Source organism: Trachurus trachurus (genome assembly GCF_905171665.1).
Source record: "Trachurus trachurus genome assembly, chromosome: 24".
NCBI classification, from domain to species: Eukaryota; Metazoa; Chordata; class Actinopteri; order Carangiformes; family Carangidae; genus Trachurus; species Trachurus trachurus.
The window spans coordinates 11,662,973-11,682,316 of NC_139910.1; the positions used below are offsets into that span (position 1 = coordinate 11,662,973).

At 41.2% G+C, this 19,344-nt stretch overlaps 1 protein-coding gene across 1 annotated transcript; it reads right to left on the reverse strand.

The window, feature by feature from the left end:
• Window positions 1-1,014: 1,014 nt before the first annotated feature.
• Window positions 1,015-10,484, reverse strand: LOC311007848 (cytosolic 5'-nucleotidase 1A-like). The gene is made up of 6 exons (XM_084001206.1): window positions 10,278-10,484; window positions 9,948-10,115; window positions 8,372-8,501; window positions 8,054-8,176; window positions 3,722-3,906; window positions 1,015-2,329 (listed from the first exon to the last, which is right to left on the reverse strand). Exons 1-6 carry the CDS (start codon window positions 10,392-10,394, stop codon window positions 1,964-1,966), a joined length of 1,089 nt encoding a protein of 362 aa, XP_083857332.1. The 5' UTR covers window positions 10,395-10,484; the 3' UTR covers window positions 1,015-1,963.
• Between the last annotated feature and the right edge of the window lie 8,860 nt (window positions 10,485-19,344).

Here is a 19,344-nt window from a genome sequence, read left to right on the forward strand (position 1 = left end):
AAACGAACACTTTTTCCTTGTTGTGATGATTTCTGTACAAAAATAAACGGTTGGAGATATTATGGACACACATTACCACTGCACTGCTCGACCGTTTCCACATATAAAAACAACATTAACATTAACGTTAGCATATAAAAATGAATAATAAAAAAATATTTAGAGATTTCAGGGGGTGTATCTCATGCAGCCAGTGTACTATGATCCCAAACTGATTTTGATTCAATTGATCACATGACCTGGAAGCTATTGAGCTAAAATGCTAACGTAACTTCACTGCGGTTAGCCGGGTTAGCCAAACACTGGTACAAACTAGCTAACAGCGTCCAACCCAGACACAGTGTGATTCAGAAACTTTTTTGTTTTTGTTTTTAGAAAGCGAAATAAATGTAACAACTTTGATAGTTAATGCTACTTACATGTAACTTACTAGCTCATCATTCACTTTTTTGAGGTCCACAACAGAGACGGTCGACAGCAGAAGGAGACGTTGCCAGGTGGTGACATGGTATGGTCCATTTTAGGTGTGTCAAATATCGCAGTGCAAGATATTACCACTGAGCTTCCAAATGATTTTGTTTGTGAAACTGGTTTAATTAAAAAAATAAAATAAAAACAGAGAGAGACAATGGTATTCGCGGTTGAGTAGAAATAAATAAACGAAACAAGTTGAGATGTTCCGCTAGCGTAAAAATAGTTCCTGCTTTTTAATGGTGTCGCCCATGGAGTTTGGAAAGCACCAAAGCACCTGTTCAATGCAGGTTCAATGTCTTATCAGTGCATCGTGCTGCATCTTTTAAGTGAATTTACACTACTTTCCTCTTAAATATATATAAGTATAAGCAGTAACTAAATAAATGTGTACCTTAACTTACTGCTGTAATTAGCCTACTTTAATTCATTCTCAGGACAAGCAAATTTAGTTTCTCCGCATTCTTTTATTTGTTTTCCACAAACTCAGTGCTCAAAATATAAAGATAGAAATCAGAATGTAGAAAAGTGAAATGGTACAAAATACACACTCCTGTGTAGCCACAACATTACAGTCATGACAGTACAGTCAATATCAATACAGAAATATTAAAGTTCTTGACATTAAAATTTATAACCTAATTGTAACTGTTGTACTCCTTGATGACATTTAGTTGTTCATACATTTCAAGCTATTTTGCAATATGAAATGCAAAAAAAATCTGCAAATGTACATTATGTAGTCACTCCTATATATATAAAAAAAAAAAGCAGTATAACATGATAGAAAAGTGTAGTTACAATGTGGCGCCTGATATGAAGGTACATTTTTAACAACTCACAGAACATGATTGTGAAAGTTTGAGGAAAAACAATGAGTAGTTCTTTATAGTGTGCGTATCAGCAGCAAAGACAGTAACAAAGACGGACAGAATCAGTTTTCCTTAAATTTCCTAAGCCTGATAAACGTCCCTTTTAAAGATAAAGCTCAAATGTTAACGAGTGGGAGAGATTACAGCCAGAACCCAAAGATCCTGGAATCTTTTAGTTGGAAATTTACCCTCAAACCGGCTGGTGACTTCACACGATCCACTGAAGAAAAACACAACTACTACAGCTGATACATTTGCCCATCCTTGCACAGCAGTAAACTTTTAAAAGTAAACAGGTACACTGGTATAACGAGGTTAAAAGGCACTCTAAGGTCATGAATTTGGTGTTTATCAGAACAGTGTTAAGTGAAATAGTGTCTTGCACCTAACTTTTGCTTTGAAAATACATCACCCTACTCTTCAATAATACACATCATGAAGAAAACACTTTATAAAACTCCCCATTTTAGAAAACCTTGTAGACTCCATTACCAATTCATTACCTCAATCCTCTTGAAAAATATACTATACACACAACACGACATGTAAATCTCAAATAAATCTCTTCTTATGCGAGTGAGAACGTAGTGCATAGTTGATATTTTAACTCTCATGTGAGGTTATTCCTTTTTCGCGGGCTGCTCGATGAGTTTCCCCTTGTGGTACTTCTGTCCGATGCCATAGGGGACGTGGGCAGATATGGTTCCCAGCTCTTGGGCTCCCTCGATGTGGAACATCTGGTCGTCAAAGAAGATGTGCGGCCTAATTTTCTGCAGCAGTGGCCCTTTCGGAGCACCCGCCAGGAACAGAGCTTCGTCAATCTCCAGGCCCCAGCTGCGGAGGGTCTTCAGGACGCGAGCCCCTGAGCTGGCAGCGCTGCGGGCCGTGACCAGGAAGGTTCGGATGGGACAGCTCATACGCTCGTTCTTGGCGTAGAACTTTCTCTGTAGCTTCCCCAGAGCCTCCAGGAAACACTTCAACGGTCCCTGAAAGAATAAAAATTAATTAAGTTACAACATTTTCTCTAACGGAGATAAGTAACAATAACTGCTGAGCATCTCTTAAAGGGGAACTATGCAGGTTCGTTCACTTTTTCGCTGTTTTGGACGCTTTTTTCTCTATGGAGCTCGCCCTTCAGTTAAGGAGTGCATATTTTCACTGTCAACCTCCCTCTATTTGCCCCATAACAAGTCATTTAACCATCACGATTACTGAGAAGCTGTTTAAAGCAGAAGTGAGTGATATATTTGTGTTAATATAAGTCTTAAATCGTTATATCTTCCGACAGCAATCACTTACATAGAGTGTTTGGACTGAAACACGGTCTCTCAGTCCCTCTGCTCTGCTCTGAGCCGAAGAGAAAACATTTATCGTATCCTACAGTTTTTATCCAATGAGGAGAGAGAACGGCATGCAGGGCTGTGTGTGCAGCCAAGGAACGCCGTGAATGTGGTGACGTAGCGACGAGGACTGTTATGGTGCGTTCAAGGAAACTCGTATTTTTCCGACCGTGAAGTGGTACCAGTTCGATCTGGTACGAGTTCACCGGTCGGAAGTTACGAGTGGCCGTTATAGTGACTTTCACCGGTAAAACAGGTCGGAAAAACACGAGTGGGTTGCCTGGAACGCTACAAAGTCGTAAGTTGTGACTTGAAGCTGTAATTTACGATTTCAAAAGCCTGCCTGGAACGCAGCATTAGCGAAAACGACCGGATCACTCACTTCTGCTTTAATTAAAGCAACTCCAAAAAACTTTTAACTGGATATGCAAAAGTCTCTCGTTTCTGCTGATGCCTCTGTATTATCCTACAACAGCAAATAAGGCCATCGGTGAGAAAATAAGCTATTTCTTAATAGTGAAACTCTTTACATTAGGGAGGCAATGGTCGGGTCGGTCCCCCGGATTAAACGATTTATGGCACCTGACGAGGCTATACATTGGCATTGAGTTGTTACCGCTAAAACCGAGCTCAATTTCATCGCCATATTTTCATAATGTCTGATACTGGGACAGGATCCGCAAAGACAAACCTACCACTTTTGTCCACAGGGTTTCCCAAAATCAACACAAAATGAAAGTTCTTTGTAGTTGCTTTAAGTAAAAAAGAAGTTTAAAAAAAATGTAAAATCTTGCATAGTTCCCCTTTAATTGTTGTTAATAGGGATAACTGGTTGATTATATTTGAACCATCGGAGGACAGAACCATTACAAAACTCCCCATCTGTTTCGTGAAATAAAAGAAAACCACTTATTAAAGCTATAGTGACACAATCCCACTACTGTCTGAAACCCAGAATGAGGAGTCAGGTTTGGTCTGAGGAATCCCTTGACTTCCGAGTGATGCTGAAGTACATGAAAAAAGACAAACATAGGTTACCTGAGCGAGAGGTTTGTTCTCATATTCCTTCTCATGCTCGAAGAACGTGTCCAGGCCGTGTTTCTTCACGATGATCTCCGACTCATCCGAGAAGAGGACGGCGTCGCCATCGAACGCCACCCTCAGCTGAGTGTCGCTCAACTGCATCTCCGTGCTGGGCATGAACATTGTGGCTGCAGCGATTCCTGATGGAGGGGAGATGAGTGTTTATGTCACAGCTTTATCAACTTGACACTTTGCTGTTTAGGATTATGCAACAAGGAGGACAACTGATTTTTTTTCCCTTTCATGACAAGATGCTCATCTAGAGGGGACAATTTTTAATCTACATAAATCAGCCAATGCAGCCGCACAGCTGCCATGTGACACTGCCTTGTCTTTGTCTGACACTTGGTTACTAAATATACTTAGTAAAAATGTCTGATACTGGGACAGGATCCGCAAAGACAAACCTACCACTTTTGTCCACAGGGTTTGCCAAAATCAACACAAAATGAAAATTCTGTAGTTGCTTTAAATAAAAAATAAGTTTAAAAAAAAGTAAAATCTTGCATAGTTCCCCTTTAATTGTTGTTAATAGGGATATTAGTCCAGGCAATCTAGCTCATTTTGGACCCAAAAATAGAACTAATTGTAACAGAATGTTTTTCACCATACATCATTTCTTTGAGGTGTCCAGAACAACATACTATAAGTCCTAAGACAGCCTAGTTGGGGAAATATATTTAATTCTCATCAATCTAAAGTCTATGGTGCCAATAAGGCAAAAAAAAATTTACTTTTCATGTATACTTTCATTGTGTAAAGTTTCATTGTGGTAGGAGTAAAGGAAAAACAACAAGCCTATTCGGATGTATTTTGGGCATATTCCATTAGTGTATGGCTCATTTGCATATTCAAATTAATTTTAAAAGAAACTTGTAATACAAAAATTTTTACATTTCATAGATACTTTCATTCTGTAAAGTTTCATTGTGATAGGAGTAAAGGAAAAAAATAGCCCCATTGGGGTACATAAATCAGCCAATGCAGCCGCACAGCTGCCATGTGACACTGCCTTGTCTTTGTCTGACATTTGGTTACTAAATATACTTAGTAAAAATGAAAGGTTCAACAGAAACTACAAACATCAAGCCCATACTGTCGTCTTTTTCTAAATAAATCTGGAGCCTTTAGACGATGATATCCTCAAATGGCAGCACATGTGAGAAATGACCCACACCCCATCTGTCCATAAGGTCGACGCAACATTTAACAGATTTATTGGTCCAAATGTCACACATGCCCTGCAATGACAGGCTGCCACAAAAAATGTGTAGTAAACAAATATGCAGGCGTTCGCAGCCTGGTCTGAAGTCTGTCCGTGTACAGGTCGGTGCAGTCTCATTTGAAAAACCTGACACGCTTCAGGCCGCTGTTAGTATGCATCACATGCACTGTATGTAGGCAGCTGTGGGCCTGGACATGGACATGAGACTTGTAAAAGTGAGTGTTATCATTAAGCACACATACAGACAGGGTCGCTAACTAATAATATGTTCATTATTAACGCAAATACGTAGGGCTGGGCGATATAACGATCTCGATACGGGATCGCGATAAATCTTTGATCGATTTCGATAATAAGCTATGGCCCTATTCCTCGATATCACATGAAAGTAAATATGCGCGACAGCAGCCGGTCACACTTCCGTCTGATACTCCGCCTCCTGTCCTGAGCATGCAGAGTTTGTTTGAGCTGCTGCAGCTAAAGGGAGGAAGGATAAGATGGATAGATAGATATACTTTATTGATCCCAAGCTGTGATAAAGTGAAAGTTGTAAAAGAGGGAGGAAACGAGTGGAGGTGGAGCCGATGGCAACTGAAGCGATTGTGAACGTGTGGAGCGTCAGTTCGTCTGTCCCGGCTAAAGAAGCCTGGCAGTGTGGAGTCAGAGCAACCTGATGATAGCCTACCACGGCCACAAAGTGGAGGAAACACGGAGCTGCTTGTGACGTTTATTCTGCGGTAACATGTCTTATGTTTGCTCATGTACAGTGTGAAGAACATGCGCTAGGCTCAGGCCCCCACATACTCCGGCGTATTTGACTCCGCGGACATCCGCGCGCACTCGAGGCAGACGAGGACCCAAAGCGGGCGTCCGCCGGTCCCTTCCGCGCAGAGCTCAATTTTTATGACCGCGCGGACTCGATCTGTTTCAAATGTGACACTGTATGCTCGCCTATGAAACCGCAAAAGTCCGCGGACAGTGCGCGCGGAGTCAAATCCACTCACAGTATGCGCCGACAGTCTCTCTCCCTCCCTCCCTCCCTCTCTCTCTCTCTCTCTCTCTCTCTCTCTCTCTCTCTCTGTCAGCGCCGCGCGCACACATACACACACACACACACACACGGAGCGTCGCGTCGGAGCGGTGAAGTGAAACAACAACCTGCAGATCACCTGAGTTGACGTGAGCTCCGCTCGTGGTTACCGAGTCAGATCAATAAATAGGCTTTATGCACAGCTCCACTACTTCCTGAGCTCAAACAGGCTCCTTTCCTTCCTGTCCCATTATTGGACAAACTGATGAATCCAGGTGTCTGACCATTGTTGTGACTACTGAGGTCAGAGTCAGACACACCTGGATTCATCAGAGCCTGTTAAGTTCAAGAAGTAGTGGGGCTCGGCATAAAGCCTGTTGTCAGAGTAGCTAAATAGCTAAATATTTGTCTACAACCTGTTCAAATAACTAGAAAGACTCAAACCTCATGATTGAAACATTATAGAGCTGATGTATGGTAGAAAAAAGACAGAAAACAACAACTACAATGTAAATCAAATCAAACTGTGGATTATTGAACTGTTCCACCCTTAATGAACATTAAAGTGAACTCATGTCATCCTCCCAAACTGAACACATTCTCTGGTTTCTTCAGGATTCAGTCAGGATGCTGCTTGAACTGGCAGCGTCAGCAAAAAATACATATCGAGACGATATCGAGAATCGATCAATATGGAAAAACATATCGTGATAACGTTTTTTGCCATATCGCCCAGCCCTACAAATACGTTCAATTTACAATGAAACATAAAACAGAAAAGGTGGATATTTTCACATTTTTGATGACTTTCTTATCAATTCATGTGTTAAGTTGTGCGATAATTAGTGTGCTTCTGCCTCTTATCTGTTTGTTTTGTTTTGTTTGCGTTCAAACGACTGCAGGCTATAAATCACAACACGCCTTCAGCCAGTTGTGTCTCTCTGCACAGTGTGAGGTGCAGAGTGAATAAAGTCAACAGGCAAGTGTGTAAATTAGGGTTGCACGGTATACCGGTACTAGATTGGTACCGGGGTACTAACGCATTTAAAACGGTACCATACTGCGCTTAGATGGGACCGGTACTTTCATTCTGCGCCGCCAGCAGCGGTGACGTCGCCGCGTGAAGTCGCCGCATTGTAATTTGAGCCGCGAGGAGCGAGAGAGCGAGTCACAAACGAAGCAAGGTGCTTTTTATCATTACCGTTACAGCGCCACCTGTCCATGTGCCTGTGTTTGTGTGTGTGTGTGTGTCTGTGTGTGTGCGCCGCGCGCGAGAGAGAGACGGCCGCCACAGCCTCGTTAATAAGTTTTGTTTTTACCGCGGATCACCACTGGCTGCATGCTCTCTCTGTCTCTCTCTCTCTCTCTCTCTCTCTCTCTCTCTCTGTCTCTCTCTGTGAGTGAGTGAGCACGGCGAAGCAGCGCTACGCAGAGATGAATTAACGGAACGATATTGCGTTGATGGGGGTGGGGGGAACAGAATCAATTTGGTCTACATATGGGAAACAATAGGTGTGTGTTTGAGTAACATGAACATTTGTGTTTCATTCTATAAACTACTGATAACAATTTCTCCCAAAAATTACAACTGGTCAAAATAACAAAAAAAGATGCAGTGTTTTCAGACCTCAAATAATGTAAAGAAAACAAGTTGATGTTCATTTTTAAACAGACATTTTTTAATTTAGGAAGAGTTCAGATTAATATAGATGGAATGTTAATCCTGCAGCAGCAGTAACTGTTTACTGATTTCCTGTTTTATGGTCCAAAATTTTTCTATTAAAATAAAGCCAATAATGACATTTTTTGTGTTCTCTTTTTATGTGGAAAAGTACCGAAAAGTATCGAAAAGTATCGAAAAACATGTTGGTACCGATACCGGTACCAAAATGTTGGTACGTGACAACACTAGTGTAAATATAGAAGGAGATGAAGCATCTTAAGTCTGCTGTGTGGGGCCGTTGTCGTGTTGTGATTTATGACGCAAGAACAGCTTCAAAGAAGGTCATGTTTGCCTGTAAGCCTCTCTCACCTTCCTCTATGGCCTCCGTGACCTTCTCCGAGTCCTTGGAGAGATAAAGGTTGGTCATGTAGGCCTTCAGGTAACCGATGGGACTTTGCCCTCCCGTCATGCAGAATCTCTCGATGGTCAGCTCTGAAGGAAGAAAAAGCAAGTCAGAGAACAAATGTGAGGAAAGAAATCCCAGTCTAATTTTCCTACAACAGCTCTTCTTCTGTTCTAGTGCGTAATTAGTAGAGTGAGTGCAGCTCTTGATTAAGCCGCCGTTGCTGCTGCTGCGCGCGAGACGCCACTGGTAATCAGCAATGTTTGGTTTAGGGCGCAGCGTACCATAGTGATTAATGCTGTTTATGAGGCGCACTCCGACTTGGGCATGGTTGTTAGTCATTAAGACGATGTCAAACAGCTCCTCGCTGTCTGGGTAGAGCTCCCTCAGTCGAGAGTTGACGTTCATCAGCGCCTGTGAGAGAGGACAGACACCGGGGTGTTGTGTCAGTGTTCGTGAGGTTACAACACAAACATTGCTACATTTAACCACCTAAACCGTTTACTTGCTCAATGATGGAAAGTCAATACAAAGTACATGCTATATATCTGTTGCAGTATCAAATATTGGTAATAAACATATTTGTGGGAAAGTTCTGCATATACTACATAATGTGAAATGATAAATATCTGCACTTTCATCTTGCAACATTACAATAAGTCACTCACTGCCTAAGCATAGTTTCTCAGGCTTAAACAGGATGTTACAATCTGTATTTCATCATGTTGTGTGACAAATTTATATTACTTTCTTTACTTAACAAAAAACAGGAACCAAGATCCTGCCATACACATAACTGGTTCAATAAAGACCAAAAGAAAATTCTTGCTGCCAGGGTTTAATGATGGATCAAAATAGATCATTGTCCCCTAATGACATAATCATTTAACAGTACAGGCATACCATTAGCATATTCATTACATTCTTCCTAGTTAAAACATTGCTATAAAATATATATATGTAAATATATAAGTAAAAATATCCACAATTTTAAGAAATAACAACTTCTTCACTGGTATGTTGATAATACATTTTATAAATGAATGAAATAGAGGGTTTGAAAACTGCAATTATGGTTATTCTACCAAGGTGGATATATATATATATATATATGATAAACATGTTTCAGTGAGTCATCTGTTACAGTAGTTTACTTTGCATCCAAGCAGGTTTGGAGAAATCTGGCCTGTGACAGCAGGTCTGCAACAACAGAGCTCCTGTCAATGAGTCACTGCATGGCTGCCAGTGAATACAAGATAGATCCTACCTACCATGCAATCACACTTCCTGTAATGTTTCTTACAAAACTCATGAACGTGTTGAGCTGTCTGATGATGAACACCAACAACAACCTACATTTATTGACCCTAACATCCATCAGCCGTTCTGGGCAGTTTGTGCCAAAAAAGTTTAAGACTTGTTTGACAACATTTCAAGATGGAGAGTCATGCAGGTTTGAGAGCAAAGAGGGGTATTGTATTGTCCATTGTCTATTTATGTATTTATTCACCATGGCTAGGTGCAACTGCAAACTGAATTGCCCATTGGGATCAATTAAGTTTTCTCTCTTTCTCTCTCTCTCTTAAACACTCTCCTTCTTTTCACCTGGTGTTGTAAGTCTGGAAGAGTTTGTCTTAAGATGAGGAATGTCCTGAGGGGCCTCCGTAAGGTCAAAGAAGCATGATGCGAGTTTGTAACACCCAGCCTTGTCTTTACATGACTACAGGGTGTGTTTTCATAGGCGTATCGTAGGGCCAGCTAGAAAACTATTTTTTTTAAACCAACATGAATAGATGCACGTATGGAGCCACGCCCTGTGCAAACCCCCTGTGCACAGGGCTCAGACCCGGGGTACTGTACCTTGACGAAGGGGAAAGCAGCTCCAGGTTTCAGGGGCTCGCTCTCGTGCTCCACCTGATGAGCCACGTACTTCTCCACTCCTTCGTCCTCATAGATCTTCCTCTCTGCCACCATGTTGAAGAGGGTGCGAGAGGAGACGGCGATGGTGACAGCATACCGGGGTTTGGGCTGTGTGGAGTGAGGGGAAAGAAATAAAAAAAATTGCTAAAGCTATTTATACGCACGTATGGAGCCTCCCAAAACGTGGCAACAAACTAGGCATAGTATCTGCGGCTACACAATAACCTGTCGAGCAAAAAGAAAGAAAGAAAAGGGAAAAAAGCTACTTACAGGTCTCGGTACTTTTGTTTTGAGGTTGTCAAAGAAAGCTTTGGCCGCGGCCCAGTCCTTCTCCTCCGCGTTTTCATCAGCTGCTGAAGCTGCCTCGTTTGGTTTAATTTCACTCATTTTGTTTTAACACCCTCCTCTTGTGTTTCCTGAAACTGAAACAAACTGCGAACAAGGTGAGACAGCGACAGATGAAAACTTTGCGGAAATGTAGTGTGTGGGGGGCGTGTCCTCTAGCTGTGACGTAAGCATGCCCTGGCATCACTTTGGTTGGTTGGGTGGGTGAGATAAGGAGGCCAGAAGTGTGTGGACACCCCTTACTATTACGTAATGTTAATGTTTTATACTGATAACAATAATAATGATAATACCAGAGACGTTCTATATTGATACTTATTTATTATAATTTTTATGTTTTCTAATTTATGTTAAAGAGGAACTATGCAGGATTTTTAGCTTAACTATTCTACATTTTTACCTTTATTAAACAGCTTTGGAGTAATTGTGATGGTTTAATAAATTACTTGTAACTTGTTACAAGGAGAATGGAGGCTCTCTGTCTTTCGTAGCGTCTCCTGGCTGAAAACCAGTCTTGCAAGATCATAGCCTCCTAGCCGGTGTCCCAGCTCTCGTCTCTGCGGCACCGTGACACAAACGCGCCCCGTAACTTGCAATGTCTGTTTATGACAGATAAAACTATAGGCTATATACACGTCTTAACATCGTATATGATAAATAAGGTTATCCATCCCTCCATTGATTGATTTCTCGCTGGTTTTGCTAAAAACAAATGCACATGGCAGAGAGGAGGGTTAGCAAAACAGAGGAAAAGCGACCAGACTTGCATAGTTCCCCTTTATATTACAGAAAAATACTGTGTTCCAATCCTAACTATAAGGTATAATGGCAACTTTGCAGAAAGACATGATTTTCCCAGACTGGTGTAGAAAATCTTGACTGGTCCGCACAGACCTGCAAGTCAGGCCTTATATTGACATGATGGGAGGATTGTTTGGGATGAGTGCCCTGACCCTTGACCCCCTGGCCCTAGTAGTGAAGAGTGAACAGTGAAGAGGAGAACAAACACGTTGAAATAAAGCTATTGAGCATAAGTGTGCTTAACATTCCCCTAAAGTTTACCAGCAATATGTCAAAGAAACAGACTCATTCTTATTATAAAGGGACATGAAATGACCACAGAGGTGCTCAAAATTAGTGAAGAAAGGGGCAAAACTATCACAACGGCGAAATAACTACACACAACATGTCTGATTGGTAATTTTTCTACCCCTGGATGTCTTACTTTTATATGTAGGCTACCTGTTGTGCATTGATCCATGCATGTGGCGTATTTCCTCTTATTACTGAGAAAGGTAACGACAAGGAGTTGCTGCTATAATAATATAATTACTGTAAAATATCATAATCAGATATTATATAATAGCCTATAACATATCACATTGGTCCATTATGCACAACCCACATATCATGTTACCTTTCTCAGTAATAAGAGAAACTACACCATGTTTGTATTATATTATATTATATAACTTGATCCTACCTATACCTTCTGTCAAAGAGCTTAAATGCTGACACAATCAATCTCTCTCTCTCACTCACTCACTCACTCTCTCTCTCTCACACACACCGGTTCATGAATGACCTCCCATCTCCATCTCCATCCCACCCACCCCCCCTTTACCCCCACAGATGGTAGAGTCCGAGACGGAGCATCATGGCGATTGACGGTAAGTACTCGGTCTCAGGTGTCCTGCGGGACTCGTGTAAAACTTTGCTCGGGGAAGAATGATAACGCGGGTTAAAAATATATATATAAATATAAAAATGACAGTGTTTATTCACGGGCTTTGTCACCGGCGTTACCATTATCATTGTCATTGTTTATCCAGTTTATGTATAGCCTACAAATCACGTCGCGAGTGTTACCGCAGTGCTCCGGAGCTGGGACGGCAGCTAACTACGGTAGCTGTGCTGTACGGGGGCTGGTGATGCTGCTGAGGCGCCGCGGACACCTGCACTGATGCGGGGATGTTGTGGTCTCCCAGCGCCGGGGAAGTGGTGCTCAAAGTGGGCAGAGAGGCGCAGACAGCCCCCGCTGCCCCGGACGGTGCTGTGGTTCTCTGAAATAGGCTGATCACATTGGAGGAAAATAATTGATAAAGACACACACGTGACAGTGGTAGTGAATGATGTAAATAAATACTGGGCTTTAAATCACAGCAGCACTAATAGTTTTTATCACTGGATGAACTATAATATGATTTAGCGGATGAATATAGATTCTATAACGGTTTAAAAAAAGAACGTTCTGAGTTCGAAATAACTCCGCCGTGGGCACGTGCAGGTGATGATGCTCTGTGTGTACAGCATCGGAGAGACGTGTTTATCCTGTCCAGTCAGTGTAACAGCTTATTAGTAACATTAATATTATATGCAAGATAACTGCACTAACTGCAGTTGACTGACTGACTGAAACGCATGTGCAAGAACACAACGTGCAATATCAGAGTTGTTTTTATTGAATGGGAATGCAGTGCTTGCAAGATAGTGTTTGCTTTCTTTCTTAGCACACATATTTATTTATTTTTACCTGTGTGTTTTTATTTTTATTTTTTATCTATCACTCTATTCTATTCTATTCGATCAGGCTACGGGTGATGTGCACGGCTAACACGATGGGCTGTACACGGCTATCTTAGGCTAAGTGTCTCCTCCTCTCAAGGTTTTAGTGAAAGTGACCTGGACACCGAGCAGCGACAAAAGGATGCATGCAGTCAGTCAGTGAGGAGGAGTAGGCGCGTGCAGTCAGTTCCCCCCCTCTGTCCCGTTACGGACGCTGTTCTTATTGTGTCACGTGTAGCCATGCGTGCAGCAGTGTTTGCTGATACACCGTGACACCAGGTAGCCCACACTTTCACTCCGGGCAGGGCGATGGAGATATTAATATCATAACTGAACCGTACACAGACTACCATGTATCATTTATTAGATTGTCTGTGTTAATCAGGTCCTTTTTACACTCAACTGAAAATATTATGAATTTTGTAAAAACGGCGACATGTAATTATATTGTATCATATAATATGATATAATAGGATATTACATTATATTATTTTTAGGGCTGTTAATTGATTAAAAAAAAAAGTTCAGAATTTGCATTAAAGGGACAGTTCAACATTTTGGCAAATTTGCTTATTGCCATAATTCCTGTAGTCATAGTGGTAGGTTCATTACCTTTAATTATCTGTTCATGTTGTTTTGATCCACGGGGATCAGAGATGGGAGCTGCTCAGTGAAAACTCAAATACACAGTCCAATAACTCCAAAACACTCTCGTGGACAAGTCGTGACCTGCATGCACTGATAATTAAAGGTAATGAACCTACTCTTGTGACTATAGTTATTATGACAATTGGCGAATTTGCCAAAATGTTGAACTATCCCTTTAAATTTATATTTTTCAAGTGTTTAGTATAGTACATATAGTATGTTTGCTTTATGCAAGTGCAACGATGACAAATATGATCAAATGATGTCACGACAGTGTCATCTGAGTGGTAACTATTAGCAGAGCCAGATTAGTGGATACGCCAGTATGAAAGAACATGTGTTGATTTTGCATAATAGTGTGGCTGAAATGAATTTGCATTAATGCATTATTATTGTGTTACTTTGATAGTTGACCTCCACTGGTGCAGAATGGTGTATTTGTTTTGAGACTAAAAAAGTCTTTCCCGAACTAAAGGCTACACTCAAAAGTTTTAGAGCTCCTCTGTTTTGGCAGGATTGTTTCTAGAGCAAAATATGATTAGATTGTGAAATGAAACATTGTTTGGAAAGTTTGTTGACAACATGTTGAACTCGTAGGTCACTTCGCTTTCACCTTTTGTCCAGTTCATCCTAAACAAGTTCAGTATGCTTTGAGTCTGGAGGGTCATTATCTTGCTGTAGGATGAACCCTAGTCCAACCTGTCTGATTTCTTTTTTCTTACCTCTAAAAATAGTTACATACAGTACAACTTTCTGTTCCTGCATTGTCCAGGGAAGTCTCAGAGGATGCCGAAACAGTTTGTTCCAGCAGTGTCTTTCTATACAGAGCTAGGGCTTCAAAGTTGGGACACCTGTTTGCATGAAATTTCATGACTTACTCTGTCGGCTTAAATTGCTGCAGAAAAGCTTGAGAGAAAAGTTGTAAGGTACCATATAACATGACCCCTGGAAAAGGCAGATTGTTAAAGTGTAATTTACATCATTCTTTGGCTGGTAGTGCAGTTAAGGATTATGAATTGTGCACTTTGATTTCTTCTACAAGAGAGTTTCTGTACCGTTAAGTGAATTGGTCTGCACGCTGTCTGTCTGCTGTGTGACTGAAGACAATCTGCTTCAGTGCTCTCTCTTCATCTTGGCATCAAGTCCGTGCCTCAGACCACTTTCAGCATCCAATCCTCGATGTGAGGAGAGTGACACAGTAATCCATGGATGATTTGTTTAAAAGGAAATTGAGCTGTGTTGTGGGAGAAAAATCGTCTGCTGCATGACGAGAAAAATCTTGTCAACAAATAGGCTACATTTCCACCATCATTAATATCTTCCCAAACCACATTGATACAGATCTGCTCCTGCCAACCTCTCACTACTGCAGACATCTGAATCATTAAACACCGAAGTGTTAAGCCACGAGGGATATTGTGCAAATGTGAGTGTGTAAGTGCATAAGCCTGTGTGGGTGTGAATGTGTGATGGTGATACGAGTGTCGCTGTCTTTCATTAACTTAAGCCCTGGGGGAGGGGACGTTGAAGAAACCGATATGTAATAACCATCAGGTTATGTAATAACAAGTAATATCAGTGAGTGAAAAAAGGTCAAACACGTCTCCAGATAATGTAAAAGCTCCTATTAGTTATAAATAATTACTATGATGATTGAGTTGACAGTAATACGACAGCTGTTAGCAGGGCTTAAGAGGTCACGACCTTCATTACTTTTCTTAGTGATCTAATTGGCTGACCAAACTGAGTGCATTTACATTTCAAACTTTTACATTTTGGTTATTATTTTTACAGTTTTAGACTCTTTATCATTTAATTTGACAACAATGAGGTCAATAAGCAGCAGTAGGACTTTGGAAATTGTACAAGAAAAAAAAAAGAAAGTACATTTTTGATGTCTGGGTAGAGATTTATTTTTGCGGCATTCGAGGGAACTTGTGATCTTGATATTCAAATCTTATGAAACATGCATTATATTAATAATCACTGCATTTAATAGTTAATTTATAATTTATTACATTAGTGTGCTTTAGCACAGTTTTGACCCACATAGAGAGAACAGTGTAAAAGTGTTTCCCTTTGTGTGTTTCACTTATTGATGTAATAAGGATTATTCCAGAAGACCTACTTGTATATTGCACCCGTTTATTTATTTAGATTTGTTTTAAAGTGCATTATGATATTTTAAAAATCTTGTAAAGACAATTTCTTGCTGATGAACCTCTCATGTTTCTCTGTTTTATATGGAACTGAAACCAGGAGATGTTATCTTATCTTACACACAGTGAAGACTGGAAACAGGGGCAGCCAGTGTAGCTGTTTTTCTAAAGGGAACACTCCCATATTTATAGTTTTTATAGATAGTCAGCTGCTTTTCCCAGTTTTATTTTTAATATAAACAAACATAAGAGAGGTGTCAGTCTTCTTATCTAATTGCAGTATTTCCTAATATGTGAAACAATTCATTTAAGACAGATGATTTGAACTTCCATGCACATTATACAATAATATGATAATAATTGTATATTATCATAATTTTGCAAATTTATGTTAGCTTGATACCCAAAATGACCCCTTTTCAGTTGGTTTCAGCTAATCAGGTTTATGTTTGCTGACACGATGACCATCTGCCAGCTCCTCTAACCTGAGGCCTGAGCATATGTTTCTACAGTACATGCAGTCATACTTTAACCTCCTGACTCCGTTTCATCTGTCTCTTTTCTCTCAGGAGGGGGCAGAAACTGTGGTGTTCATGAGCTCATCTGTGCCAGACGAGGTAAGGCCACATTACAGCCGAGCTTATCCCTGCACTTGAGCATCAATAAACATAGTGCTTTTTTTTTTTCTTGGTGTTTGTGTGTTTGTTTATTTGACCCCTGAAGGTCTGTTTGGCAGGATGAGCGATTTGCCAGGGATTTCTACATCGAAATATTATGCCTGAGCTCTCAACGTCCCCGTCTTTTCACAGAAAAGTTTCTTGTATAGGAAGTTTGTCGATATAAATTCCAGAAAGCATAATGTCTGTGTGTGAATTATGCATGGCATATCAAGTTTTAGTTCACTTCAGCAAAAGACGGCAGCTGTGTGTTCATGATTTATTCAGCGTGGAGGTTTTGTTTCGTATCCAAGGTCTATGTGTAAGCAACATTTCCAGATTGCCTACCTCTTTTTTAAACAAGCATGTGGGGTAAACAACAGCAGAGTTAGGTATGCGCTGGTCCAAAATCTGGGATAACAGTGGGATAAAAGTTGCTACACGAGTAAATTAACGAACGCCAGCAGTCCTGAGGAGGAACTTTCATGTAATTTGTCTCCATCTGTGACCCATTTATGTGGAAACTTGACATGGTGATTTGTTTCCCTCGTGTTTTATTTGACACAAACATTTCGGTTGTTGTTCATTTTTCTGTTTTTACATGGCGTGGCTGAGTGGCTTCACTTTCATGTTTGTTTGTCAGTACAGCAGATTGAATCCTGAGGCTCATTTAAGAGACATGTGTTCAGCTTCAGTACACACGCTGTAAAAAAAAGAAAAAAGAAAAAAAAAAAGATTTATTCAAATTGATTGTTCTTATGTTTTATTGTTTATCCTGTATACAAACTGATAAATAGGTTGACCAGAAAAAACCCCAGTGTAGTACAAAGACTGTTTTTATGTGGGACAACCAGGGCCGTTGCTAGAAATTCTGGGCCCCCCGAAAAAATACTGAAGTGGGCCCCTTATGTATTATAATTTTTTATTGATTTCAACTAGGGAAACGATGACGGTGCCTGTCATTCTGATTTAACACTTTGCCCCTATGTCTCATGAAACTTTTGGTTTTGTTGTTTCTTAAAGCACCAGTATTTAAAATGGGGGGAAACCGTGACATCCAGCGTTCAGATTCTAGTTTGCAGCGCTTACTTGCTCGCTCAAGCTCACCCCTCCCCTCCCGTTTTTTAACACACGTGCCTTCAGTCATATTTAGCAGCAAAAATTCACACAGGAGGACTTACAGTATATGCCAGTTATGCGGCGCAGTCCCGGTCTCCAGCTGGTTCACCTGCAACTCCAGAGGAGCCTCTGCTGTTCCTCTCTCTTCAGCCTGGTGTTTGGCTGCACTTTGTATCAAAACAGTTCAACATTGGAAGATCTAGCTGCCAGTGCTGCTCAGCTGTAGCACCGTGTCTGTGTTTTATAACGACAAACCCCCCCCAAAAAAACATCGTTGCTCATCCTCCGATAGAGGATCTGCACAAGCCTAATTACAGACACTCAATAGAGCGTTTGACTTTGAACCATGTTTGTCCCCATTCGGCTTCTGTATTCAAAGATGGCGATGCAACATGGCAGCCTCTGGTGGGTGCACCGCCACCTATGTATCTGTAAACAACTCATTCTAAGCTACGAGAAAGCTTTCATTTGTATGCGATTGTGATTAGACTTTGGTAAAATATGTATTTATGAAAGCAATATTTGATTTTTGCTAATAAAAAGCCAAATAAGTTACACACTGTCCCTTTAAGTCAAACCAGGCATATGAAAACGTAGTGTAGCATTAGAGTAGGGTGAGACAATCTTGTATTATACGGGATGATCCAGTGTTATTATCACTTTAAGTATCAGACTTTCTCGAGTGTTGTGAGTTGTGAGTACTGTGTTATGTCTATGTAATAAGTTAGCGTGCGTGACCGAGCCCAAGGCTACATGGCGTCAGTGCTCTCCAAGGGACACTCTGAAACTCAATGTGCACGTACAAATGGGTACAACACATGGGTCTGATACAATAAAGTATAAAAAAAGATTAAAGTTAAAAAAAAGGCAGAGAAAGAGAAAAAGAAACAAAAACATCAGCTCTGATCTGCTCTGGCAGGGAGAAAAGTATCAGACTTTCTCGAGTGTTGTGAGTTTCACACAAAAAACGAAGTGATGGCACAGTGAGCTCCGTGATGGACTGGCTCGCTGCCACTCCACTTTTCCAGTGTACGTTGTTGGGACTGGAGGGATCGGGTTACTTTAGTTTGTCTAAATTATTTAACTGTCGTTGACATTTACAGAGCAGGGCCATGTATGAAGTGTCATCACACGGCGGGGGCGCGGGGCCATACGCTGCTCATTTTGGACAGACGTTGCTGTAGCTGTTTGCAGAGGTCACGGTGGCTCAATCAACACAACTGACGGCAGTGAGAGTTGATACGTAAGCCTGGCAAGTGCTGGACAGGACTAAGTGTAAGGGATTTATTACATGTCGGATCACTTCAGAGCAGGGCGGCTTTGTTTTTCCACCCACTGAGGCCGTTTTCTACTGTATCTGTAGCAGGCAGAAGTGAAGTAGTGGTGGTTGCTTTTTGGGAGCAGCTGCCCTTTAAATAGGATATTCATTTAGAAAAGGTAAGACTCTGCCACCGTATCTGTCTCTCTGTCTCTCTCTGTCTCTCTTTCTCCGGCATCTTGGGAATTTTTAGCATTCATCATTTCGGCAGTCTGCAGCAAGCAGCAGCAGTTGTCAGGCTGCAGTGGTCTCTGCCTGTTGCCATGGTGAAACAAGTCTGTCCATAGTAAGTTCAGCGTTGAGCTTTGACAAAGTGTGCCTCTGTTTTGTTATTTTTCCTCCTCTTTCTTCCTCTCTCATTCGTGCTCTCAGGGAGATACCAGTTCTCACACATTTGACCCGTTTAATCAGTAATTGGCGATGAGAGCTGTGGGTACGTGCACCTGCTACAACCCACATGCTGCAACATTTGGGCTGTGTCTGCTTCACCAGACGCATCGGCCTGAGCTGCACCACCATTTCACTCC